Genomic DNA, 27,683 nt, shown 5'->3' on the forward strand with positions numbered 1-27,683 from the left:
TCATTAATAAGGGTTACTAACATTTGACGTTTTACTTAACATTAGTAATATTTAATGAATAGTACAAGCAATATTTGACTTTCTCAAAAGAGGGAGTTAGCTAGGGATGTTAATTTTCAGCCTAAGATATCATAAACTGTGCTGAAGAATAACTGAAGAAATTATAAATCCAGGGACACGCACATAGATGCACTGCAGATCATTTAGGTGGTAACTTACCCTAAATTATCGTTTAATCTGTACCCTAGCAAAATGCCAAGAATTTACAATTGGGTGGATTGAGTGTTTTCCTGATGGAAAGAACATTCCATCCATCTCTGTTCTCAAAAAATTTCTCTTTGTATATGGGTACGAGTTTTTAGATTGATAATCTTGATTTCAGCATGAAATTACATTCTCTTTGCTTGAGTTCCTCTGAATTATGCAGATAGCTTCCTGTTCTGAATCCACTGTTTTTTGTTTTTGTTTTTAAACATATTTAATGTCACTTAATTTTTTTTCTTTTGTCAGTGATGGGATTGAACTCAGAGCCTCAGAATATAGTGGGCAAATACTCTACCACTGAGATACATACACCTGTGGCCCTTTTTCGTTTTCTGCTGATTTTGGTGTATTCTGAAGACAAGAAAAATTACAAAAATCTTTGATTCTTAATTCTGCCAAGATGTTGATGTCAGAGAGAGAAACAAATTAGATGGCAATAGGAAACTTCAGCCTGGACTTCTTACTTTTCCTGTTTTCTTTTCTCTCTCTTTTGGTGTGTGTGTGTGTGTGTGTGTGTGTGTGTGTGTGAGAGAGAGAGAGAGAGATACAGGGATACAGGTAAGGCAGTCATATAAATTCATGGGTTGATAATTCACATGAAGTCTTTTGAGTAGAAAACGTCCATTAATAATTCTAAAAATACAAAAAAAAGGTACACTGTTTTTCTTATTAAGATATCCGTTTTTAATTCTTTTTACTTAGAAAGTTTATTACTGGAAGATTAAGATATTATGTTATATTGTAATTTTATTCTCTAATAAACTTGAGGCTGCCAAAGATTAACAATTTAAAGAGTCCTATCACTGTGGTAAAGTGGTAGGTTCTATTTTGAATCCCAAATATATTTGGACTATGGAGTAAAAACTAATTTTATATGAATATGCCTAAAATACCCATCTATACCAGAATTTTTCTCATTCTAACTAGTAATAGTTGTAGACACAGGCAAAGGCTTTAAGATCAGAAAAATGAAAGAAAGTGACTTCGGAGTTTAACTTAATCCAAATAGTATGTATAGAATCCAAGTGTGGGCAGGACTTGGTGGCTCACACCTGTAATTCCAGTGGCTTACGAGCCTGGGGCAGGAAGATCACAAACTCAGAGCCACCCTCAGCAATTTAGCAAGGCCCTGAACAACTCAGTGAGACTATGTCTCTGAATAAAATGTAAAAAAGGGCTGGGGATGTGGCTCGGTGGTTAAACTCCCCTGGGTTCAATCTTCGTTTAAAAAAAAAAAAAATCCAGGCTGTAGTGCAATTAGGGGTGGGAATGGGCTGAGGTAGGAGGATCACATATTGAGCCCAGACTGGGCAGCTTAGACCCTGTCTCTAAATAAAAGTAAAAATGGCTGAGGATGTAGCTTAGTGATAAAATGCCCCTGGGTTGAATCCCAGGACCACAAACAAAAAACCCAAGTAGTATGTCGTGGAGTACTTACATGTATTGTGCCATGAAGGAGTTTAAGATTTGATTGAATTTTTCCACAGTTCTCATGTTGTACACCTCAATAATAATCCACAATTATAGAATTTTAATTGTGTCTAGAAGTGAAGTTTACCCATCTGCTTTCCTTATGTTTTTTCCTGCAGTCAGCCTGAAATTTTGCCAATTATTTAACTGTAAGCATAGGCAAATAAATGATGTGGGCGGCTGAAACAAAACAAAACAACTTTGAGTGTGTATGGTACTGAGGACTGAGCCCAGGGCTTCATACATGCTAGGCAAGCACTGTACCACTAAGCTATATTTCCAACTAAAAAGTTTAAGAGACAGGTTCTCACTTGTGTAGGCTGGCTTCAAACATGGGATACTTCTGCCCCAGGCTCCCAAGTATCCCGGATTAGGGGATATACCACCTTGCCCACTTTACAATTTGTTTTGAAATAATTGCATAATTGTCTTATATCAACCATTAGGACAGTATTACCGGTGAGTCTGAGAATGCATGAGACATAAACCTTAACCCTTGATCATTGGGACAGAGTAACTCTGGTCACATTGTATTGAGGATATTTTCACTATTATCATCTCCTTTTTTTTTTTTTTCTTTTTGGTACTGGGATTTTCACTATTATCATCTCCTTTTTTTTTTTCTTTTTGGTACTGGGATTGAACTCAGGGGCATTTGGCCACTGAACCACATCCTCAGCCCTATTTTGTATTTTATTTAGAGACAGGGTCTCATGAGTAGCTTAGTGCCTAGCTTTTGCAAAGGCTGGCTTTGAACTTGTGATCCTCCTGCCTCAGCCTCCCTGAGCCTCTGGGATTATAGGAGTGTTCCACCATGCTGGTGGTTCATCTCCTTTTTAAATGGAAGGCATTTATTTAACATTTTTTTTTTTAGTGCTTATAAGCTAGATGTATGAAGCTATTTGCTCAAATCGGAGTAAGCAAAATCCTAACAGAAGATTTTAATGGTTTAATGCCTTCCACCTTCAAAATACAGACCTATGAAAGTTCAAATGTAAATTTCTCTCCTGCAGGTACCCGCCCACCCCACACTCCCTTTTATTCCAGACTTAGTCATTTAACCTCTGAAATGTAAATCTGAGGTGTTTCATTTTTCAGGGATTTTAGGTGATAAACCACTGATGTTGCCTTTTACCTTGAAAGTGCAGGAGTCAGCAATTCAGATCATCAGGAAAAAGTCTGCTTCATCTTTGAAATATCTAAACCCACTTATGATACAACTGAATTTCTTTTTCTTTTAGTATTTTAAAAAGATTTGATACTTAAGACACTCTCTAGCTTGAGTCTTTTTTTTTTGTACTAGAGATTGAACCTAGGGGGCTTAACCACTAGGTAGTTAAGCCCCAGCCCTTTGTATTTTTTTTTTGACATAGTCTCACCAAGTTGCTTAGGGCCTCACAAAGTTGCTGAGGCTGTCTTTGAACTTTCGATCCTCCTGCCTCAGCCTCCAGAGTTGCTGGGATTACAGGCCTGTGTACTAGGCAAGTTTGAGTCTTTTCTCCTGTTGCGTCTCTCCTACCAAATTTTCCTGTGAGAGTTGTCTATTTTTCAAGGCCCTCTCAAATATTTCCTCTCTCAAACCAATATGAGTTTTCTTCTTACTCCTCCAGAGTACTTCCTTTTGCTTCACTTTCACTTTAGGAATTTAGGAGTACTTTAAACATATTTTTTTAGAGGTCTTATGGCCTCAGAGGTATGATACCTTAAGGGCGAAACTTTACCTCCCTCTGTTCATTATTCACTGATGCTTTATCATTAGCAGTGAGGGTGGAGGGGAAGGACACTCTTAGAGTATGACGAGCTATCCTGGCTTCAACCTAATATAATGTACCTTTTAAATTATTCTGAGAATGAGGAAAACCCAACTTTGACATTGGAAAATCACGAGAGAGCCCCCACCCCCATCCAGGGGCAGTCAACCCCCCTTCACGCTGTCGGGAGCAGCTGTCTCAGGAATCCTCCTGTCCTTAGAATGTGGGAGAAGTTTGGTGGGGCGGCAGCTGCGGGGCAAGGAATCCTTCCCATTCCTGGTGGACGCGGTCTCCTCCTCTCCCCTTTGGAACCCGGCAGCTGCGGGGCATCCCAGTGGAAATCTCTTTCCAAGTCTCCGCTCAGCGCCGCGGGCGGGCCGCAGCCGAGAGCAGCGGGGGGTGGGGACTCTGGGCTCCCTTTAGGCAGGGACAGCAGCCTCGCCGGCTCCAGCGCTGCCACCTCCCTGACATGCAGAGGTCCCTCAGGTGTCCTTCTCCAAGTCCAAGACGACACCTTGGCAACAAGGGGCGGTTCCCTCCGCGCCAAGAGACCCTGCGGTAACTTAACAACAGCAGGAGCGTCGGAATCACAGCCTCGGCACTTGCCCACGCGCTTTCCCAGGTCGGGGGGTGGGCAGGGAGGAAAAGCTGGCCCCTGGCAGGAAAGGACTGTCCTCGCAGGGCGGGGGACACAGCGGGTGCTACCTGAGCGGCAGGTCTGCCGGGCGGCACACTACGCGCGTTCCTCCTAGGAAGCGGGTGCCCAGCGCCCCCGCCCTCTCGCGGCCCCCCAGCTCGCCCGCGCGTCCCCCGCCAGCCGTGCTCCTGCCTCCGCCTTCGCGCCCGCCCGCCCCACCGCCCCGCGCGCTCGCGCACGCGCACGCCGCGCCCGGCAGCCCTCGGCGCTGTCATGGCGGCCGCGAGCAGCTTCAGTGGGCGCAGGGACGGCGGGGCGAGTTGTGGCAGTAGCATCCTCATCACCATCAGCAGCCTTAATCGTGGCGTCGGTGACGCCAGCAGTGGCTGTTTTTGCAAAGGCTGAGCGCAGGGGTGGGGCGGGCCAGGAAACCATGGAGTTCTGTGCAGCCGCGGGCTCCCGGGGAGCGGACTAGGGAAACTTGGAGGCTGCGACCAGGTGCACTGACCTCTCTCCTTCCTCCTCTCCTCGCCCTGGGGCCTCCCTGGCTGCCTCCCTTCCCTTCCTGCCACAGCACACACCTCCCCTCCTCTCGCCACCGAACCTCAGGTGCCCGAGAGAGGTGCTCCACTCCTCCCCCTGGGCCGAGCGTTGAGATAATCACCGCCCCCTTCCCCCGCCTTTTCCTGCCCTGGTTCTCCGCCGCCACCTCCGTCTCGCTGCTCCCTGGCAGGGGGCGAGGACAAGTCCGGAGTGTTGGGTGAGGAGGAACTTTCTGCCTCGGTGGTGGCGTGGGGGGGTCCCCTCCCTTCCCCGGCCCCTCCTGTCCGCGCGACAGTTTCTCTTCCGTGCACCTGTGAGGAGAGGTTGCCCTGCGCCCTGAACCTGCGGGAGTGTGGGGGAGGAGTGAACCTGCTCCGGGCCTCGCGGACCCGCCTTCGCCAGAACCGGCTCCGGGAGCCCGGGAGAAGCGGGCGGCTGGTGGCGGGGTGCCTTTAGTAACTTACTTGACGGACAATAACTATTCCCCCCAAACAGTCCCCTCAAACCAAACCTAGTCTATTTAACACATATTTAATCTTCCAATAGGGTTTGGCGTTGTTGTCAGCCTCGGGGAGAGAGATTGGACAAATATTCTCCAAGAGGAAGAGGGCGACGCCAAGGACTTTCCACATCAACTGCTTTTGGGGTTTCTCCTCAAGTTGGAAGAGAGACCCTTTTCGTTTTGCTTTGCGTGTCCTGTGCTTATTACCAGTGCAGCTACTGCTGCCTCTGGGTGACTCCGAGTTGTCCTTCCTCGTGAACTAGCAATGGCTAGTGAAGACAATCGTGGCCCTTCCCCGCCACCAACAGGTGATGACGGGGGAGGTGGAGGGAAAGAAGAAACCCCTGCGGAAGGGGGTGCATTGTCTCTGAAGCCAGGGCTCCCCATCAGGGGCATCAGAATGAAATTTGCGGTGTTGACGGGATTGGTTGAAGTTGGAGAAGTATCCAATAGGGATATCGTAGAAACTGTCTTTAACCTGGTAAGTAGATGAATATTTTATAAGCATATACTTTTCTTGGTGAGTTGGAGAACAAGACGTTAAAGCTGGAGTCCTGCCTGTGCTTTACTCTGATGATGGCTTTTTCCATGGTTAGAAATACAAAGTTCTACTTGACCTAAATGAAGCCGTTTCTTACAGTTTTCAATTTAAAGAGAATTATACAAATTTGGATGCTTGAGTTTTGTGAAAGTGAACACATCAGTACTGAGGAAATCTTTATTGCGGTGGAAGTGTTTTTTTTTTTTTTTATGGGTGGGTGTTTTCCAGTGGATGAGTTTTCTGTAATATTATTTTTTTCCCCCTGGTACGGGTATGTTTAAGCCTGCATTTCTCTTTAACGTTTTAGTTAAGTTATTGTGACCTTTTTTTTTAAACTTGGAAATAACGTGTCTTTGAGTTTGCTTAAGCTATGTTTTGCCATAATAAGTTTTAAACACAAAATTTTTCTTCATAATGCTAATGAAAGATTAATTTGCTGCCAGTTAGTATTTTTAAATTTTGATGTTTTATTTTTAGAAGTAATCAAAGTTAAATTTTTGATTGAATTTAGGATTGCGTGTAAAGCAATCTTGTGAAAATTGGCAATTTGAAAAAGGATTGAGGCAGATATGGTATAATTTTTCTCTTTTGTAAATTTGTGTCTCACAGTGACGTAATGTTGATTATTGGACATTGCTGATTATACTACTATGAACTATGAATGTTATTTTTAAAAAGTGGATGAGATACTTTCCTTTTTTTCCTCTAGTCCATTCTTAGAAATAGTTATCTTTAATAGCCTTTTTAGGTTTATTCCAGTCCCTGTTAGTCATCAATTTAAGAATCAAAAGGAAATTTAGCCTCAAAATACTTACCCTTTTCAGAGGTGGGTTTGCAGCTCAGTGGTAGAACACTTGCCAAGCATGTGTGAGGCACTGGGTTCGATTTTCAGCACCACATATAAATAAATGAATAAAATAAAGGTCCATTAACAACTAAAAAAAAAAAAAAATTACCCTTTTCCACCCAGCCTGTTAGAAGATAACAGATGGCACCAAATAGTTGTAATAACAGTTTAGCACTTTTTCCCTTTGCCTCTGTGTTTTCAAGGTTAGGCTTGTATTATTCCAGGGTGGTTAATTATTTCCTACACTAGACCTTAAGTGCTAGTCTGCTCATTTGCAATACAACTTCTCTTCTCAAAAGTAGCTGGATGAAAGTAATTTATTTTTGGAGTATGAAAACTTTGAACAATATGGCATTTCTCTACCAGATTATTGAGAGTTTATGTATAAATACACTTTTTTTTTTGAGAGGGTGTACTGGGGATTGAACCCAGTGGTGCTCTACCACTGAGCTATGTCTCCAGCCCTTATTATTTATTTTTTTGAGATAGGGTTTCACAAAGTTATTGAGATTGGCTTGGAACTTGCCATCCTCCTGCCTCAGCCTTGTGATTAGCTGGAATAACAGGCATGCATCACCACACCCTGCACATTTTAAAAACTATATTCTATGGAAATGTCCATATATATAATAGTATAGTAAACTCTGGTATCAGTAATCTAGCGTCATTGGTTATCAGCATTTTGGGAATCTTCTATGCATGTGAAGCTTATATGCATATGAGATATAAGGAGATAAAATGCAAATTGATCTAATTCTTTACATCAAAATAGAAAAAGTTGAAAACAAGTTTTTGATTTTTTTTCTTTTTCTAGACTTCATGTATCTTGGATGATAAACAGAAATCTGTGATAGTGATATAGTGCATAATTAGTTTTTTTTTTGTGTGTGTGTGTGAAGACACAACATTCTTTGACAGAAGGAGGATTCAAATTCCTCTGTTCTTTAGAATATGTCCTGTGGGGGTGGTTGAACAAACATGAGTCACTTGCATTTTTATCATTAAAGAAAATCTAAATTCCATAGTAATAGTTTACTTATATGCTGCTTAGAAATGTAGACCTAAAGAGATTTTAAGGTCATTGGTTAAATTCTCCATAGTTGCATGTTGGCAGGGTAGCAGGTGATTGGGTAGAAGGAGAAGGAAAATTTGTTCAATTACACTTCTTTTTCACCATCATTCTTTTGGCAGGTAGGTCAGGAAAAATTGCTGAGAGGATTAGATAGCAGTTCCTCTTTTCCCATTTCCTCTTACAATACTTGCAGTGATCAATACATGGAGTGTTGGCCAGTTTTTAAAAAATTTTGGAAAATGAAATGTTGGAATTTTGGTAAATTAGTCCATCTCAGTTTCATCAGTATTGCTGCACCTAATTAGATATTTTCTAATTGATAATTGTCAGCCTCAGTTTTTAAAAAAAAATTGGTACTGGGACTTAAACTTAGGGATGCTCTACCACTGAGCTGTATTCCCAACTCTTTTTATTTTGTATTTTGAGACTGGGTCTATTCTCAGTTTCTGAGGCTGGCCTTGAACTTGCAATCAATCCTCCTGCCTCAGCCTCTTGAGTTGCTAGGATTACAGGTGTGAGCCACCATACCTGGCTCATGTCCTACTGATTCTTTTTTATTCATTAAATAGTAGCTACTTAAGCTGTGGTGTAACATAGTGGTAGAGTACTTGTCTACCATGTGTGAGGCATTGGGTTCGATCCTCAACACCATATAAAAAATAAATAAGTAAAATAAGGGTATTGTGTCCATGTACAACAACAACAACTAAAATTCAAAAAAGTAGTAGCTACTTTAAACAATGAGTGTGTACTGTCAAAATTAAATGACATTCCCTCCTCTGTCCAGATAGCATGTGGTAGAGCCACAGAGCTGCTCCAAAGGTCTGTCTGTATGAAGTACTGCCTCCCAACTTTGCTATTGTATCTTGACTTTACTGTTATAAATTCACTATCCCCTTATAATTCCTTTTTTTTTTTGAGAGAGAGAGAGAGAGAGAGAGAGAGAGAGAGAGAGAGAATTTTTTATTTTTTTAATATTTAGTTTTTGGTTCTCGGCAGACACAACATCTTTGTTTATATGTGGTGTTGAGGATGGAACCCGGGCCGCACGCATGCCAGGCGAGCGCGCTACCACTTGAGCCACATCCCCAGCCCCTATAATTCCTTTTATATGTCTGTTTTAAAGATAAATTTGATTAAAGTACATTAGTGTATTAAAGTGTTTTAAACTTCTGGTCAACCTTGCATTTTTCTCATTGGAATTTAAGACCATTTCTTCATCTGTATGTTAGAGTAATTTGGTTTTCAAACTTTTGGACTCAGAATAATTAATATATTGCATGTTTCAGAAACTTGCTGCTGAGTTTAGGTTTTCCTCAAGAATATAAAGGCATTCAGAACTATTTAATTCAAGAATAGTGTTTCTTATCATATTTTCATGATTTTTTTTTTCTAAAAAGTAATTTAATTAAATTTGATTTTTAATTAAAATGTTAAAACTTAAAAGATGGAATATAATTTTCCTTATCCATTATATGGTGTTTGATATATGTCTTGCTAAATATTATAGTATAAATCTTTAATACTTAGAAGAGCTGAGCAGATCACATAAATATTAGGTTTGTATTGACAGTGTACAGAGTGTATTCTGTGGGCTTAAAGAAGCAGCTGCTCTTATGTTTCAGATGATTGTCGTGACACAGTGACATGGATACAGTGGTGTCACACCTTTTGATTTTTCAGGAAATCTAGAATTAAAAATTAATACTTTAAAATGTCAAATTAAAACATTTACTTATATGTGGGTCACATAAAATCAGTTTTCAGGCTTATACATGAACTTTGTTAGAAAGGTAATCATTCAACATGTCTTTATTCTGATGTGTGTATCTAGAATTATTTCCTCCTTAATATCTGCCATCATATATTTAAGGTTAAAAGGTTATAGCTCAGTGGTAGAGCACTTGCCTAGCATGTGTGAGGCACTGGGTTTGGTCCTCAGCACCACATAAAAAAATGAAAGTAAATAAAATAAAGGTGTCCATCTATAACTGAAAGTATTTAAAAAAGTAATCAATTTTAAAAAACATACTTGTTTTTATTACAATATTATAAGTAATAGAGAATTTGAGCTGCTTTGAGCACAATAAAAAGAATTCATAGGTTCATTTATCTGAAAGTCCAAAGGTAGGGTAAGAAGAACTGTAACTCAATCATATTAAAGACTCAGTTTCTTTCTGTTTCTGTTTTGCTTTGTATGATATTAGCTTTAGTCTGTTGCTATTCCACTCAAGGTTGTAGTATGACTGCCAGTAGTTTTTGGGACCACATGTATTGTTCACATCCCTTGGAAGAGAGAGCCTCTCTTGTCCTAATGTTCTAAAGTAATTGGACTGCTCTCCAATGATTATTACTACTGAAAAGTGCTGACTGGCCTAAAGTAGTGTGTTTTATATATATATATTTTCAATAACTTTTAGTAAATTTATGGGGTTTTATAGCCATCATCCCAGTCTTATTTTTCTTTTTACAACCTAATTTTGTAATATTTACATTCTGTGTTCCAGACACTTTACAATTTTATCCCTTTCCTTTAGGCCTATGATCCATTTTGAGTTCATTTTGTATGGTGTGAGTAAGAGAAGGGTCTAAATTAATCTTTTTGTATATGGTTATATGATTGTCCCAGGCCATTTGTTGAAAGCTTATTCTTTCCTCATTGAATTGCCTGGTACCTTTGTTAAAAATAATTGACTATAAATGTAAAGATTTATCTGGACTCTTTGTTTTTACAGACTTGAGGATCAATCCCAGGGCCTTGCATATGCTAATCAAATGCTTTACCACTGAACTTCATCCTTAACCTTGGACTCAATTCTTTTCCATTGATTTATGTGTCTGTATCCCTACTCTCCCTGCACCTCCATACTGGCCATAGAACCCTGCATATGCTAGGCAAGTGCTCTACCATTGAGCAGCACCCTCAGTTGTTTTTATACCAGTACAAACTGTTGATTACTGTAGTAAGTTTTGAAATAGGGAGTGTATATTCCCTTCCTTGATTCTTCTTTTTCCAGATTGTTCTTTTTAATTCTAGGTGCTTTGCATGTCCGCTTGAATTTGATAGCGAGTGTTGAATTTGTAGATCACTTTGGGGAATATTGACTCTTCCAGTCTATAAGCACAGGATGTTTCCCCTTCTTTGTAGATTTTTCCTTCATTCTTTCAGAAATTTTTAAGTAAACTTCTTTTTTGTTATTAAAATGCTTTTGTAGGTATATTTGTGCATTGAAATTTCCAAAAGAGGAAAAAATGGTTCACTGTGGACATTTGTATAGATCATGAATAGGTATTGTTAGATTATTCATTAATGTTGATAAATAAGAGAAATTTGGATGATTTGGTGAAATTTTAAAACTTTGTAGTTTTCTAGAACTGATAATTGTTAGAATTGATAATTTAGGCCTCTTCAGTTTTATAGCCTTGTTCCATTAGAATTCCTTTTTTTTTTAAATTGAGAAATCATTTGGAAATTGAAAAAACGGAAACTAAGTAAGCTTTTTTTTGTTCTTATACTGACTCCGCTGAACATCTCTCTCTCTCTCTCTCTCTCTCTCTGTCTCACATACACACACACACACACCACACACACACACACTTTTTTTTTTTTTTGTGGTACTGGGGATTGAACCCATGGCCTTGTACATGCTATGTAAGTGCTCTACCAGTAGGCTACATCCCCAGTCCTTTTTTATTTTTATTTTTTCAGTTGTAAATGGATATAATATCTTTATTTTATTTATTTATTTTTATGTGGTGCTGAGGATTGAACCCAGTGTCCCATGCATGTGAGGCAAGTGCTCAACCCCTGAGCTACAATTCCAGCCTCTATCCCCAGTCCTTTTAAAAATATTTTGAGTTGATGTGGTGGCACACATTTGTAATCCCAGCCATTTGGGAGACTGAGGCAGGGGGATTGCAAGATTGAGGTAAGCATCAGCAACTTAGTGAGGCACTGAGCAACTTACTGAGGCACTGAGCAACTTACTGAGACCCTGTCTCAAAATGGAAAAAAAAAAAAAAAGGAGGTGGGGCTGGGGATGTGGTGGGGATGTGGCTCAGCACTAAGCACCCTTGGGTTCAATCCCCAGTACAAGAAAAAAAAAAGTGTGTGTGTAGAGAGAGAGAGACAGAGACAGACACACGAGGTCTTACTAAGTTGCCCTGGCTGTCCTGGAACTTGTGATATGTGATTATAGGTGTGTGCCATAGTACCTGGCTTCACATATATCTTCTTAAACATATTTTGGAGTAGATTTTGTATGTTTGAACTAAAAATGTCTACAGGACATTTTTGTTTTATGATACATAAATTATTCATAAGGTTTTTATTTATGTTTGTGCTTCCAGAACTCAGAACTTTTCACAGTGCTTGGTACTCGGTGTGCTAAAAATCAGATGTGATAGAGTGTACCTGTAGTTCCAGTTACCCAGGTGGGAAGCTGAGGCAGGAGGATCCCTTGAGCCCAGGAGTTTAGGGTCAGCCTGGGCAACATAATAGAATCCTGTATCTTAAAAAATAAATAAATAGGGGCTGGCTCAGTGGTATCACACTCAGTGGTAGCATGTGTGAGGCACTGGGTTCGATTCTCAGCACCAGTCATATAAATAAATAAAATAAAGATCTATCAACAACTAAGAAAAAAATAATAAAAAAAATGAATAGGGCTGTGGCCCAGTGGTAAAGCGCTTGCTTGGCATGCGTGAGGCACTGGGTTCAATCCTCAGCACCACATAAAAATAAAATAAAGGTATTGTGCCCACTTACAATTAAAAAAAATGCATATTAAAAAAAAATAAATGAGGGGCTGGGGATGTGGCTCAAGCGGAAGTGCGCTCACCTGGCATGTGCGCGGCGCTGGGTTCGATCCTCAGCACCACATACAAATAAAGATGTTGTGTCTGCCGAAAACTAAAAAATAAATATTAAAAAAAATGAATAGCCAGGCATGGTGGCATACAACTATAATCCCAGCAATTTGGGAGGCTGAGGTAGGAGAATTACAAGGTCAAGGCCAGCCTCAACAATTTAGCAAGGCCCTAAGAAATTTAGTGAGATATGGTTTCAATAAAAAGGGACTGGGGATGTGGCTCAGTGGTTAAGCGCACTTAGGTTCAATCCCCAGTACCCTCCTCCCCTCCCCCAAATATAAGTGTTTGTTAAGTGGAAATGTCTTACTCTTTTTCATTAAGTAAATTACAACTGCCAGGAATTCTAGTTCCTGTTATTCTTTTCTGCAAAAAGGTATGTTGTTAAAAGTCTTAAGGTCTATTTTTTAAATTATTTTCTGTTTCTATGAAGATATTTGTCAGGCAGCTTGCATTTTTCATTGTATCATTTTGAATTACCTCAGTATTTGTTTTACCCCTTAGAGCAATTTCATGAATTAATTTTCAAATAGTCTGCTATAACCTGATCTTAGTTTTTTCCTTTTGCTTTAGTATTCTTTAATTCACTCTCATGTAATGGGTGCATACTCAGAAACCTGAGTGTTGACTTCTAGTGACACTGGCTTAAAAAAATGTTGGGGAGGGTGTGGTTGTAACTCATTGGTAGAGCGCTTGCCAACCACATGTGAGGCACTGGGTTCAATTCTCAGCACCACATAAAAATAAATAAAGATTTATGTCCATCTACAACTAGAAAAAAATTTAAAAAATGTTGCATCAAAAATAAAAGGTATAAAACAAGGATGAGAGGCATGGAGGGAGATTGGGTAACAAATAACAAAATATAGTTAGATAGGAGGAATAAGTTTGAGAGTTGTGTAGCAAAGCAGGGTGACAATATATAGCTTAAAACGATTTACTGTGTATTTTATAAAGAACTAGAAACTAGGCATGATTGCACATACCTGTAATCCCAGTTAGTTGTGAGGCTGAGGCAAGAAGATCACAAGTTCCAGACTAGCTTGGGCAATTTAGCCAGGCCCTGTTTTAGAATAAAATAAAAATAAAATTAGCAGGGGATGTTGTTAATTGGTAGAGCACTTGCCTAGTATGTGCAAGATTTAATCTTCAGTCCTGTGAGGGGTTGGGGGAAGGCTAGAAAAGAATTTGAAAGGACTGATAAAATGTTAAGGAGAAGGAAATGCTTATTATCCTGATTTGATCTTTATACTTGTTATACATGTAAATATGTACAATTATGTGTCAATTAAAAAAAGTTATATGCAAAAAAGCTAAAAAATAATTAAAAAAGCTGTTGAGTATAAAAATTATTTCTAATTGACTTGACCAACTAAATAAAGCATTCTCAGTTTAGATTTTAAAAAATTGATTCCTCAAAGATTTAATTGGATTTATCCAGAAATAATTTATGTGATCAAAATGTGCTTTATGAAGTAGAGAATTTCTTGTCCCTGAATGTTTCAGAACATGGCATTATGGGGATTTTGGCTGGGCACAGTGGCACATGCCTGCAATCCCAGTCACTCTGGATGCTAAGATAGCACTATAAATTCCAGGCTAGCCTCAGCAACTTTGTGAGATCCTTAATGTAGTGAGACCTTGTCTTAAAATAAAAATTAAGTAAAAAAGGACTGGGGATGTGGTTCAGTGGCAAAGCGTCCCTGGGTTCAATCCCCAGTACCAAAAAACAATATAAAACAAAACAAACAAATGAAGCAAGAGGGGATTTTGTGGTGCATATTATTACTTTGGATAGAAAGTTGAATTCCTAATTACTTCTAAGGTTATGTGACTTTATCATGTTCTTGCTCAAAGTTTTGTTGTCTCTATTAAACCTTAGTCTTTGCATTTATTTTTCAGACCTCTCTTTATCAGCCTTATCCCATCAATCTTTTAGTAATTTACCTCTATAAATATTGTAATTTTAGAGAGTGGTGAGGGACTGGATTTTCTGTATACTTACAGAATGATTAAAAACTCAATTAACTATGTTTTGTTAGAGATACATCTATTGCTTGAGAACTGAAAAAGATTTTTGCTTTGTCTAATGATTTCTTTAAACAAATTTTTTAGTTGTAGATGGACACAATAGCTTTATTTTGTTTATTTATTTTTATATGGTGCTGAGGATCAAACCTAGTGCCTCACATGTGCCAGGCAAGTGCTCTACCACTGAGCCACACCATCATCCAACAAAGATATCATTAGGCAGGCTGGGGTTGTAAGCAAACACAAATCCAAAGACTTGCAGAATAATTTTCCTTATGGTTGGTGACTTTCCTGTTAGTGGGTAGGTGAGGCTGTGTATCTATGGCTAGGTTTATAAAGGGATTATTTTATAAGTTGACTAAAGCAATTTGATAGAAGTATATAAGTATATTGATAATTGATGTGCTTTTGAATTGAAGTTAATTCATTATTTTGTGTTATAATAGATAATAGCAACAGTTAAGATTTATTGAGTGCTTACTACTTGCCAAGTTCTGTTTTACATGTGTATTAACCCAGTTTACTTCTTAAAATTCTCACATGCAGGGCTGGGGTTGTGGCTCAGTGGTAGCGTGCTTGCCTTATATGCATGGGGCACTGGGTTTAATTCTTAGCACCACATAATAAAATAAAATAAAGATATTGTGTCCTACCACTAAAAAAAATTTAAAAAAAATTTTCACAATGAGTTATATATGGGTGTTTCTGCCATAATGTCTTGCATTCTATAAAATTGAACTAAAAATAATAGGGCTTATAAGGAAATATTAGGGTTGTGGTAGACCATGCAAAACCTATGAAACTTTGTGATCAGAATACTAATAGAACCAAGAATCATTCTAACAAGAATACTAATAAGATTAAATCTTTACTGGCATTTTAAAAGTGACTTAGAATCAGTCACTTTTGTATTATGAACCCTGGAGCTTATACTTCCTTCTTTGAGATATGGATTTGGCAGGACATTCATCTTTAACTTCTGAGAGAAAACATTTTTATCAGTACCAAAAGTCTCATCCAAGGTGTACCTTACTTCATTAATTTATTGTTTTAATACAGGAGGAAATGTCTTTGCAGTTTTTTTTCATTCTGTTGCTTCTTGTCAAATACTTAACATAATGGAAAAAGCATAGTGCTTCTTGAAGTCATTAAACTAGCCACTGTTTGCATGAAAGGAAAATAAGTCTGTAAGTTTTCCTTAAAATATTCATATATGGCTATGAATTCCTTTTAATTTTGTTGGAAGAAGTCTATATGAACTAGCGTCACTTCCACATTATTCTCATATAGTTCAACTCTTTAATAATAGTTTTTTTGGAGATAATTGAGCTATAACCCTAGTCCCATTTCCAGCCTTTTTAATTTTTATTTTTTGAGACAAGGTCTGGCCAGGTTACTTAGAGCTGGCCTTGAATGTGTGATCTTTCTGTGTTAGCCTCCCAAGTAGCTGGGATTATAGACATGCACTTTTTCTGATCAGTCCAGTCACTTAACCACTAAGCCATATATGGTATATAATTGCAAAGAACCTTAAATGTGAAAATAGTGGCTTAAGGCATCTTTCAATCATGTAATTGAATAGTCAGTCTGAAAGGTTAGCTAGATCTTTTAAGACTTGCCTAGCATAATCAGGATTCACCTTGTAAGGTTTTTTAAATTTGCTTTTGTTTTGCTTTAAATTACTTAAAATTTGTGTTAGTAAAAGGGAAATTTTAGTGAATATCATATTTAAATTGGATGAAATTAATGACATAGTCCATTATTAAATACTCTCATGGTTAAAATATAGTTGGCTTAGCTTTCAAGATTGAAATGACCTTGTGTGTTGATCCTAAAAGAAACTGAAGTTTTAATAATCTTTTGTGTGACTTTTACATACTGACCACATTGAGCACATTAATAAAAAAGGGGCCAGGTGTGGTGGTGCAGGCCTGTAATACTAGCAGTTTACTTGGGAGGCTGAAGCAGATGAATTCAAGGTTGGAAGCCAGCCTCAGCAATTTAGAAAGACCCTGTCTCAAAATAAAAAAGGCTGGGGATGTAGCTCAGTGGTAGACCCCTGGTTCATTCCCCAGTACCAAAAGGATGATGCTTTTACTAATGAATTGTAGAAGACAATGCCACGTGTCATCTTCAGTATTTGTCAAGCTTTATTAATGGGCTTCCATTATTCAAGTGACCTTAAAGCTCAGTGGTGGAGTGCTTGCTTAGCATGTGGAAGGTACTGGATTCATTGATCCTCAGTACCACATAAAAATAAATAAATAAAAGTATTGTGTCCATCTACAACTAAAAATATTTTTTTATAAAAGGCTGAGTTCAATTCCCAGAACTACCCTGCCCCAAAAAAGTTTGGGTTATAGATTTCTTGAATCAGAATCTCAACAATATTAGTTTTTCAGTGTCTTGTACAAGTTCCTTATCCCCTTTGTGTCCCAGATTTATTATTTATAAAGTGGATACTATAACATAGCTTATTTCAGAACACATCATGGGTTATCAAAACAATCGATATACATTCTATCCTAGCATACAGTACCTTTCTTCATCTGCTGCATAAGATAATCAGCAAGGAAGAATCCTATAAGAGTAAGGTTTATGCCTAAATCTACTCTGTGTCAGAATTGTCCTCTATTCTGGCATTCTGAGCAGAATCCTGTCTATGATAGAGGCAATAACTGTAGTCACGTTTGAAGGGTTCATTTCTCAATCCTTTCTGAACTGTCTTAAGCCCAATGTTGATTGCTGTTTTCTTTCAAGCTGAGAAAATTTGTTAAGAGGTATCTCAGTGTTGCCATCCTTTCTTTCCTCAGAGATAACATTGTCCTTAACACCTTTCCTCCTATAGAGCAAGCCACCTCTGATGTCCTTTGAGAACTTTGCTCTTTTGTCCTACTGTTGGGGTCAACCTTCTGGTAGAGGGGAAGGAAATTTAGGACCAGGCTTGAGAGTTAAGCTTCTAAGTTTCTCTAACATTTCTGAGCAAATGGTGTGAGGCTGATAAATATTCTTGCTGGTTTTTTTTCAGAGGGCATCAGAGAAGACTCCAAGGTCACAGTTGTGTTAAACTTTTGCAATGGGTTTCCTAGAGGTCTGGGTACTTTATTTAGTTTCTTGGAGCTCTAAGCTCCTCCTTGATCTTTGGGTCCCAGTGGAAGGTGACTCTTCTTATTGCCATAAGGTAATCTTGAAAGAACTTTTTAGTCTAGAAAGAGCCAGAACAACCCAAAGTCCAACAAATGGTGGTGATCAAGGAAACCGTGTTAGGATGGATGTTTACTTCCTCTAGATAGTCAAATTAAACTGTCTTCTAAGTGTTCTGCCAGGGTTGTGGGCTGACATTCTCCTCCACTGGGGGTCAATGCAGAGTCTTCCTAAATAATCCCATTGGTAGTAGCAACAGGCTGTATGTTCAAAGAGTGGGGACTCAATCAACACAAGCTTATGACCCACACTTCCCGGGAGTTCTTCCTTCATGGGGAATAATTGCAATCCCCAATTCCCATTACAAATGAGGCTCAACAGGTTACTGGGTATTTTTGGCACTGGGTGTTACTGCAGCCTGCTGGCATAGGTAGGTACATGCTGAACCCATCAGTGTAGAGTGCGTGCAACCTTGGACAGCTAAGGGCATCACAGATCTGCTGTTGTTTAGTTTTGGGTAGATGAATGCTGTTTGTCCCTCTAAGAAGTTGGGGGATGCTGACTGGGAGGGACAAAACTGGTTAGCAAGCCAAGGTCACATTTATTATTAGAATTAACCAGACAGATAGCTCCACCAACCGATGGACAGGTGACACCAACTTTTTTTTTTTTTTTAAATTTTAACTTTCTTTTATTTTTTGTTGTGCTGGGGATCAAATTTAGGGCCTCATGCATGCTTAAGCAGGTGCTGTACCACTAAGCTATACCCCTAGCCCTAATTTTTTTTGGTACTAGGGGTTGAACCCAGGGATGCTTAACCACTGAGTCACATCCTCAGTCCTTTTTTGTATTTTATTTAGAGACAGGATCTTGCTAAGTTGCTTAGGGCCTTGTCAGGTTGCTGAGGCTGGCTTTGAACTTGCAATTCTCCTGCCTCAACCTCCTGAGCCACTAGGATTATAAGTATGCACCACCACACAGCCTAGCCATAATTTTAACTTTAAAAATAATTGTTAATTCTGCTATCACTAAGACATTGTGAAGACTTTTTCTTTTTTCTTTTTGGTACTGGGTATTGAACTAGGTTTTTTCTTTTTTCTTTTTGGTACTGGGTATTGAACTTAGGTTGCCGAGCCCCAGCCCAGCCCTTTTTTACATTTTATTTAGAGACATGTAAGTTAATTAGTTGATAGGAAAACAGAAGGCAGAGATGATATTTCTCAGCACAGAGTATCAAACAAACCTGTATTGCTTCATCTCACTGATATCACTTTCCCTTTGTAGAAACTGCAGTTAACCTTGACTGTCTTTCTTCATCAGTTCAACAACCAGTCTGTCACTCAGAATAGCCAAAGCAATCCTTAGCAAGAAGAGTGAAACTGATGACATTAGTATTCCAGATCTTAAACTATACTACAGAGCACTATTAACAAAAACAACATGGTATTGGCAACAAAATAGGCTTGTAGACCAAAGGTACAGAATAGAGGACACAGAGACAAACCTAGATATTTACAGTTATCTCACATTAGACAAAAGTGCCAAAACGTACATTGGAGAAAAGATAGCCTCTTCAACAAATGGTGCTGGGAAAACTGGAAAACCACATGTAACAAAATGAAATGAAACCTTTACTCTCACCATGCACAAAACTCAACTCAAAGTGGTTGAAGGACCTAGGAATTAAACCAGAGACCTTGCACCTAATGGAGGAAAAAGTAGGCCCAAATCTCCATCACGTGGGATTAGGCCCCAACCTCCTTAATACGACTCCTGTAGTGCAATAATTAAAGCCAAGAATCAATAAATGAGATGAATTCAAACTAAAAGCTTCTTCTCAGCAAAAGAAACAATCAGTGAAGTGAATAGAGAGCCTACAGAAAGGGAGCAAGTCTTTACCACAAGCACATCAGATAGAGCACTAATCTCTAGGATATATAAAGCACTCAAAAACACCAAAAAACCAAATAACCCAGTCAACAAATGGGCCAAGGAATTGAACAGACACTTCTCAGAAGAGGATATATAATCAACAAATATATGAAAAAAATGTTCAACGTCTCCAGCAATTAGAGAAATGCAAACCAAAACTACCGTAAGATTTCATCTCACTCCAGTTGGAATGGCAGCTATCAAGAATACAAACAATAATAAGTGTTGGTGAGGATGTGGGGAAAATGTAATTAAATAATCTAGCCTGGGGTTATGACTCAGTGGTAGAGCACTTGCCTAGTGTGTGTGAGGAACTGGGTTATAAGCACCTCATATAAATAAATAAATAAATGTCCGTTGACAACTATTAGCACCACATACAAACAAAATGTTGGTCCGCTGAAAACTAAAAAATAAATATTAAAAAAAAAAAACTCTTCATTCACAGTTGACATGATTATCTTTTAAAAAAACCCAAAAAACCCTCAAACTGATTTCTTTCTCTGCTAGTCAGTCATTCCATGGCTCCAAAGGTTTCCCAGCTGATATTTATACCTATTTGTCTAAAACATAAATCTCATCATGCATGGGACTCTAATTCATCTGGGACCCTAACTCATCCTACACATTCTTTGTTTTCTCAAGTGGCATCTATCTATCTATCTATCTATCTATCTATCTTTATAGTGGGGATTGAACCCAGGAGCACTTTACCACTGAGCTACATTCCCTGCCCTTTTGATTTCTTATTTTTGAGACAGGGTCTTATTGATTAAGGGCCTCACTGAGTTGCTGAGGATGGCCTCAAACTTGCAATCCTTCAGCCTCAGCCTCCTGACTCACTGGGGTTATAGGCTTGAGCCCTTGTGCCAGGTGCCTATGAGGTGTTTTAACATAGAAGAACTCTGTGACATAGGATCACCCCTATTTTTTTCTTTTGGTGGGGGGCTGCTAGGGATTGAGCCCACGGCCTCACGCATACTAGGCATGCACTCTACAACTGAGTTACATCCCCAGCCACCCCTGTTTTACATAAAAGAAAACTGAGACTCAGAGGGTTAAATTTTCCTGCTCAAAATCATGTAGGAGCCAAACAGAAATTCACAACCAAAGGATAAAGGAAGAAAAACAGGGAGAAAGGGAAAAAAGATGGCAGGAATTAGAATGGTAAAGGAAAATAACCACTTGAATGAATGTAGTATATAAAAGCCAAAATTAGAGAACTACAATTTCTACAAAAGTCAACAAGAAAAACAATTTTTATAAAAGTATTCAATGACAAATATTCAAGGGAGAAAAGAAAAAAACACAACTGTATTTAAAAATCTATAATTACTCTATCTTTTTATGTATATACATATTTTTAGTTGTAGATGGACACAATACCTTTATTTTATTTATTTATTTTTATGTGGTGCTGAGGATCGAACCCAGTGTCTTGCATGTGCTAGGTGAGCACTGTACTGCTGAGCCACAACCCTTGCCCCTGTATCTTTAAAGATTGTGCATTTTACTGTAGTTGCAAGTCCTGTACCTCTGAAACATATTCTCTAATTAATCCTTTACTATCTACATTGCAAGGGTAGGTATCTTGGAGACTGTAATCTACAAGAAGTTTCATTTCAGTCATATCCCTGACCTGCACTAGCTTGTGCATACATGTGATCACACATGCTCATAAGCATGTATTCTTTCTCTCTCTTCTACACACACACAAGTCAAAACTTCCTTAATTTGCCAGTGTGGTGTTACATATCCAGTGCGGTGTTACATATCCAGCGCAGTGTTACATATCCCAGCAACTTGGGAGCCTGAGGCAAGAGGATTGCAAATTCGAGGCCAGCCTCAGCAATTCATTGACTCAAGACCCTGTCTCAAATGAAAAATAAAAAGGACTGTAGGTATAGCTTAGTGGTAGAGTGCTCCTGGCTGGGTTCAATCCCCAGTACTGGGGCATGGGGGTGGGGGAAGCTGAGGATATAGCAGAGGCAAAGTGCTTCCTAGCATGTGCAAGGAACTGGGTTCAATCCTTAGAACCACACACAGAAAAAGAGAAGGGGTAAGCAAGAAATATGAACATTTTGTCTCAAATGAAAAGAGGAATTATAAAATTTGATTCACTGAATTGAAAACCATTCAAGTCTAGGTTTAGCAAAGTGGTGCACACCTGTAATCCCAACAGTTTAGGAGCCTGAGTACAGAAGGATTGCAGATTTAAGGCCACCTTCAGCAACTTAGACGCTATTACAAAATAAAAAAAAAAAAAAAAGTAAAAAGGGCAGGTAGTGTAGTTCAGCATAAAGCACCCCTAGGTTCAATCTGCAGTACAATAAAACAAATAGTGCACCTGATCGACACTAATGCTAATTACTTTGTCTCCCCCCAGTTTCTAAACAGCTAATAAAAAACTAATTTCTTTGGATACTGTCAGTCATATTTTGTTATTAAAAAAATTTTCACCATGGAAAATTTCAGACATACACAGAAGCATGAGAGAATACCTATATACTCATCAACTAGCTTCTGTTGCTGTCCATTCTTTTATTTTTTCATATGTCAGTTTAATGACATTCTGGCATCTTTATATTTGTTTTCTTTGGTCTCTGTTATGTTCCTTGGAATCATAATACTTTAATTAATGTTAATAAACATTAGGTCTGTAAATTTTGGGAATAGTTTTTTAGGAAAACTGCTGCCACAGTTAACATGAAACTTATGTGTCAGTATCCATGGCATGGTCACTGTAGTAGTACTGTGCTCTGTAGCAGGGTACAGTGTGTGCTGTCTGGTCTTAAGAGTGGTGACCTTTCCTCCTTTGTTTCCTCAAATGATTTTTAATTTAAAATTATCTGACGTCACTGTGGGTTTATACATAGGGCTTGACTTTCTTTCCTTGTGTATTTGAGATAGAATCTAATAAACTAATGTATAGTAATGGATGCTGATTTTGGTTGGATATTATAGGGACAGTTTTCAGTAAGGTGAGTGAACTTGATGGGTGCTTTCCTTCTGTTTTGTGGAGGCTTATATGCGTACTTCTGTAAGAACCTTTAGTAACCTTAAAGGCATTATTAGCACAATTTCCCTAATAGTTTATTGTAACTCTGTTTTTTTTTTTTTTTTTTTTTGAGAGAGAGAGAATTTTTTAATATTTATTTCTTAGTTTTCGGCGGACACAACATCTTTGTATGTGGTGCTGAGGATTGAACCCGGGCCGCACGCATGCCAGGCGAGCGCGCTACCGCTTGAGCCACATCCCCAGCCCTGTAACTCTGGTTTTGACAAAGGCTTTGTTATATTTTCATTTTAGCTCCTGTCATTACTAGAATGGGGGACAAAATATTCTTACTTGCAAATTGTAATCTATTACAGCAACCAGAACTGCTAATCATGGGACTATTGCATAATTTAAGTTCTTATTTCTGTCTCAAAATGCCAATTACTTAGTTATGGATGAAGAAAAACCTTCCTGTGTAAATCTGAAGATGTGAAAACTTGCTATGGAGGGAAATTTGAAGAATAATTTTGCCTGAGGCAAGTCAGATTTTGACTCTAATGAGCATGTTTTCAGTTGGCTTCTGTGCTCTCTGGCCCCACAGGGTATATTGTTAGCTACTGGTACATCCTATTATTTTTTTCTGTCCATTAGAGTAAGCTGGAAATTTCCACAAAGATTTCCTTTTTCTCCTTCCACCTGTGGCAAGAACTTGTTCTCTTTCTCCCCTTGGGCTACTTCTTTTCCTTGGAATCTATATTCTATTCTTTTAGAATTGAAAGTTTCCTTGGCATCCTAGCTCAAGTAAAAAGGCCTGTAAATTCTCTTTTCTGTCACCATAAGGTGGGTGAATCTCTATTTTCTTTTCCTCATATGTGTGTGCCCTGAGTGGAATGAAAAATTAGCACAATGACTTGAGTGACTTTCACTGATTGGCTTGTAAATAGTTACTGTACCAGTCCATCTCCTCCCCATATTTTAACTGTCTTACTACTTTCACTAGATCTGTCTACATTTTATTTCAGATCACGTTTAGCATTCTCTGCTGGTTAAGAAGGAGACCTAAAGTTGATTAAGTTTATAGTATCTCAGTTCTGTATTCATATTAGAGTTGACTTAGTCATGAATCATGTTACAGATTATAAAAATAAAGGAAAATTTCCTATACTATGTGTGAAATGTAGCATATTACTAAAAATACTGCTTTTCAAATTTTTTTTCTCTACTCAGTTTAATTTAGACCTAGGAAATTGATGTTAAAATGTTGACTATTATGTTAAAAGAGCTTCAGTTAAGGAGTGAGAACCACTAGTTTTTTATCCAAGTGTTGTGCTGGTATAAAAATTAAGGATACAGAACCAACTCTTCTTTGCTTTTGGTCTGTATTAGGCAATGATAATAAAATATAATCAACCAAAGGAGAGTAAGGTTGATCTGATTTTTGTGGAGTTTATGAGTATACAAAACAGTTTTTAAGTTTTAGAGTTTGAGTCAACTTTGCAAATCTAAATGAGGGGTGTTTTGTTTATCTAAGTGTGAAATGTTATTCAGTGTTTGTACCTTAGTCACGATATATGCGATTTTTCAATTTTATTTAGAGTTTCATTTTATTTTCTAGTTGGTTGAAAAAATTTACAGATTTGTATTTCTCCTCATTGCACATGTAATTACTTCTGAAGTAAATCTGAAGTAGTAGAATATTTTCTTTTATGTCATTTATATTGAGTTTAACCTGGCTTCATTCCTTTTTTAAATAGTTTTTTAAAAAATATTTATTTCTTACTTTTCGGTGACACAACATCTTTTTTTGTACGTGGTGCTGAGGATCGAACCCAGGGCTGCGCGCATGCCAGGCGAGCGCACTACCGCTTGAGCCACATCCCCAGCCCAAGGCTTCATTCCTTTTAAAGTATAATTGTTTAGATTCTGATTGACTGAAAGCATGGTTAACAGACTGTGCTTATTTCCATATTGTAAATAATTTGGGTAAATTTGCCTGTAACTGTAAAAAATTTATTTTTATATATTAAAAAGTATATAATTATAACATTTATTCAGTATAGAGGAAAAAATTTGATATTGGTGTGGAAATTGGAGTAGTAATGAATTATTTGGGTTATTAACTGTCATTCTTGGGTTTCTCATTTTCCTCCCCTTTCAGAAGGATGTAAAATATAAGTCCATTAAAACAAGTTGAACTTTAGATTTCAACATGTATTAATTAAATTTTTATCTTGGCTAGAATGCTAAATAAAAAACTTTAATGTACAATTTACATATACCAAACTAACATGATATAGATTCTTTGATTTTACTAGTTCCCTGGTGGAGCTTATTTCCTAGGATTTATTTTGGAAGTAAGCTTGAGTTTTGTCTGTTATTTTATTTATTTATTTAGGTTCAGGGATTAAACATAGGGGCACTTAGCCTCTGAACCACATCCCGAGCCCCATTTTGTATTTTATTTAGAGTCAGGGTCTCACTGAGTTGCTTAGTGCTTTGAAGTTGCTGAGTCTGGCTTTGAACTCCATCCTCCTGTCTCAGCCTCCTGAGCTGCTGGGATTACATGTGTGTGCCACTGCGTCTTGCCTGTTATTTTAAAACCAACTTTTTTTTAGTAGTACTGGGGATTGAATCCAGGGGTGCTGTACCATTGAGGTACATCCCTAGCCCCTTTTATTTTTTATTTTGTGAAGGTCTGAACAAATTGCTCAGACTGGCCTTGAACTTGCAGTCCTCCTGCGTCAGCCTCCTGAGTAACTGGGATTACAGGCAGGCACCACTGTGCCAGACACAAATAAGCTTTTTTAGATTTACTAAAAAAGCTTAAAATTTTCTGAAGAGTAAGATAGCTAGGTGCACAATTTTGAGTGCTGTAGAGCTTCATGCTGGTACAAGAATAATTTTGTTACTGAATGCGCTCTTAACACCAAAACACAAAACTTGAACTTTTTTGGTAAATTAAGGCACAATAAAGAAAATTTACATGTTGAAGAAAGGTTATGAAGAAAGGTTATTTAGCATGAGTGGAAACTTCCTAGAAACACTTCTGGTAGAGAGAAGGGTATTACTGTAGGACTTTTCATTTACAAGTGTATACAGTATCTTGAGAGTTCATATGATAACTAATCTCTTATTATTACTCATCAGCCATTTGTAGCTTTTTGAGAACCCAGCAACAAATTGAGAATAAGAGCCATCATTTGTGTGATGGGCCTGGGGATAGAAAGCAGCTTAGTGGTTGTGAGGGCTTAGGAAAGAGAAAGAATGAAGAATAACTGCTAATGGATATGGGATTCATTTTTAGGGAGGTGAAAATGTTTTAAAATTAGATAATGGTCATGGTTGCACAATTCTGAATTACTAAAACCCATTGAATCGCACACTTTAAAAGGGAGAATTGTATGGCACATGGATTATGTTTCATGAAAGCTCTTACAAAAAAGAAAGAATGAGGGTGTAGTTTAGAGGACTGAATTGAACTAGCAACTTATTTTTATAGAGTACTCCTGCCATCAGAAATTGTACAGACTTAGGTCTATATTCTCTTACTTGAAGATAGAGATAGCTTATTCATCTTGGCATCCCTAGAAACTAGCATGTAAGTATTTATATACTAAAAGAATGAATATGAATTTGCCTGTGGGCTAGGGGTGGGTATTGGCTTGGTGATTGTTTTGAGCAGCACTATTAATAATTGTGGGGGGATAGTAGAGGATAGGAAAGGTAGCAGAATACAACAGTTACTAATATGGCATTATATAAAAATGTGGATGTGTAACCAATGTGATTCTGCAATCTGTATTTGGGGTAAAAATGGGAGTTCATAACCCACTTGAATCTAATGTATGAAATATGATATGTCAAGAGCTTTGTAATGTTTTGAACAACCAATAAAAAAATAGTGAAAAAAATAATTACTCGGAGGTGGATTGTCTTTAAATGCAAGTGTATATTCTATCACAACAATCATCAAACATAAACAATTAATGCAAAAAGTTTTGGGTGTGCGGGAACATTCCAAATAGCATTCAGTGCATGCTAATTAAACACTATAAGCAAATTACACAATCCTAGGGCAACCTCGAGCCCCAAAATACCTCTGATGCCATGTGACTTCAGGGAATGGCGGAGTCAGTCCAGGGACAGACAGCAAGGTGGCCAATCTCACCAGTGTCCAAAGAGCAAAACTCTTCAATGTGGCAGGACCAGAAATTTAAATACAGTTCCAAGTTGGTGATGTACATTGGTGATTGGTTAAACCTAGTGAAAGTCAATGTCCATTAGTCGTGTCCAGTGAGGTGATGTAATTGCAACTGGGCATGTTTTTTGCGCATGTCCATGGAGCTGTGCTCCCTATCACTGTAACCAGTCATTGCTAAGCATGCCTATGGCTAGTGCCCCTGACAGCTCTTTATCAGTTGCAAGCAGACATGACTAAGTAGTTCAATGGCTACTGTTCCTTATGGCCAGCAACTTGGTGAGTCCCAGCATGTTCTAGCCTGTCTATGCAGATGCTCCTTACATTGATAGAGTGTGCTAAGCACATGTGCTGGATTCATCCCCAGTACCAAAAACAAAGAATTTGCCTAGCAATGGAATTAGGAGAACGAACTTTGCTGAGCTTCATTGTCTTGATTGTAAAATGCTGGTAATTTGCATTTCATAGGGTGAAAATGAGGATTATGTGACCAATGTCAGTGTGTAGTTTAATGTCTTATGCAAATTGTTGGCTAGTCTGTTATAGTTTGATCAGGCTGCTGTAACAAATAACTATAGAGAGGGTGGTTTACGCAACAAACATTTATTGTTCAAAGTTCTGGAGGCTAGGAAGTCTAAGATCAAGGCGCCAGCAGATTCAGAGTCTGGTGAAGGTCTTTTTCCTATTTGTAGATGACTAGCCTTCTGTTGTGATTAGTAATCCCTCATGTGCTGAGAGAGATCTTGTGTCTCATCCTCTTTTAGAGGTATTAATTCCAGATGAAGCTTCATCTTCATGACTAATGTAATCCCACTTTCTTCCCCAAAGGCTCCATCTCCAGATAGCAATACTTGGGGGATTATGGCATATTCATTTTAGGGGTA

At 38.3% G+C, this 27,683-nt stretch overlaps 1 protein-coding gene and 1 long non-coding RNA gene across 6 annotated transcripts in view; one reads left to right on the forward strand and one right to left on the reverse strand.

Annotated features, from left to right (window-relative positions):
* Positions 1-5,180: 5,180 nt before the first annotated feature.
* Positions 5,181-26,889, reverse strand: LOC139706443 (uncharacterized). The gene is made up of 4 exons (XR_011708024.1): positions 26,699-26,889; positions 13,483-13,559; positions 6,524-6,583; positions 5,181-5,645 (listed from the first exon to the last, which is right to left on the reverse strand). It is a non-coding gene; the product is annotated as an uncharacterized lncRNA (long non-coding RNA).
* Lrba (LPS responsive beige-like anchor protein) overlaps positions 5,421-27,683 on the forward strand; it is a 701,372-nt gene continuing 679,109 nt past the window's right edge. For all 5 annotated transcript variants that reach the window (XM_071614622.1, XM_071614623.1, XM_071614624.1 and 2 more), the window contains exon 1: positions 5,421-5,648. In XM_071614622.1, the coding sequence (XP_071470723.1) occupies positions 5,433-5,648 (216 nt within the window). In that variant the 5' untranslated portion in view covers positions 5,421-5,432. The remainder of the gene's footprint in view (positions 5,649-27,683) is intronic.

This window comes from Marmota flaviventris, chromosome 7 (genome assembly GCF_047511675.1).
Source record: "Marmota flaviventris isolate mMarFla1 chromosome 7, mMarFla1.hap1, whole genome shotgun sequence".
Lineage (NCBI taxonomy): Eukaryota > Metazoa > Chordata > Mammalia > Rodentia > Sciuridae > Marmota > Marmota flaviventris.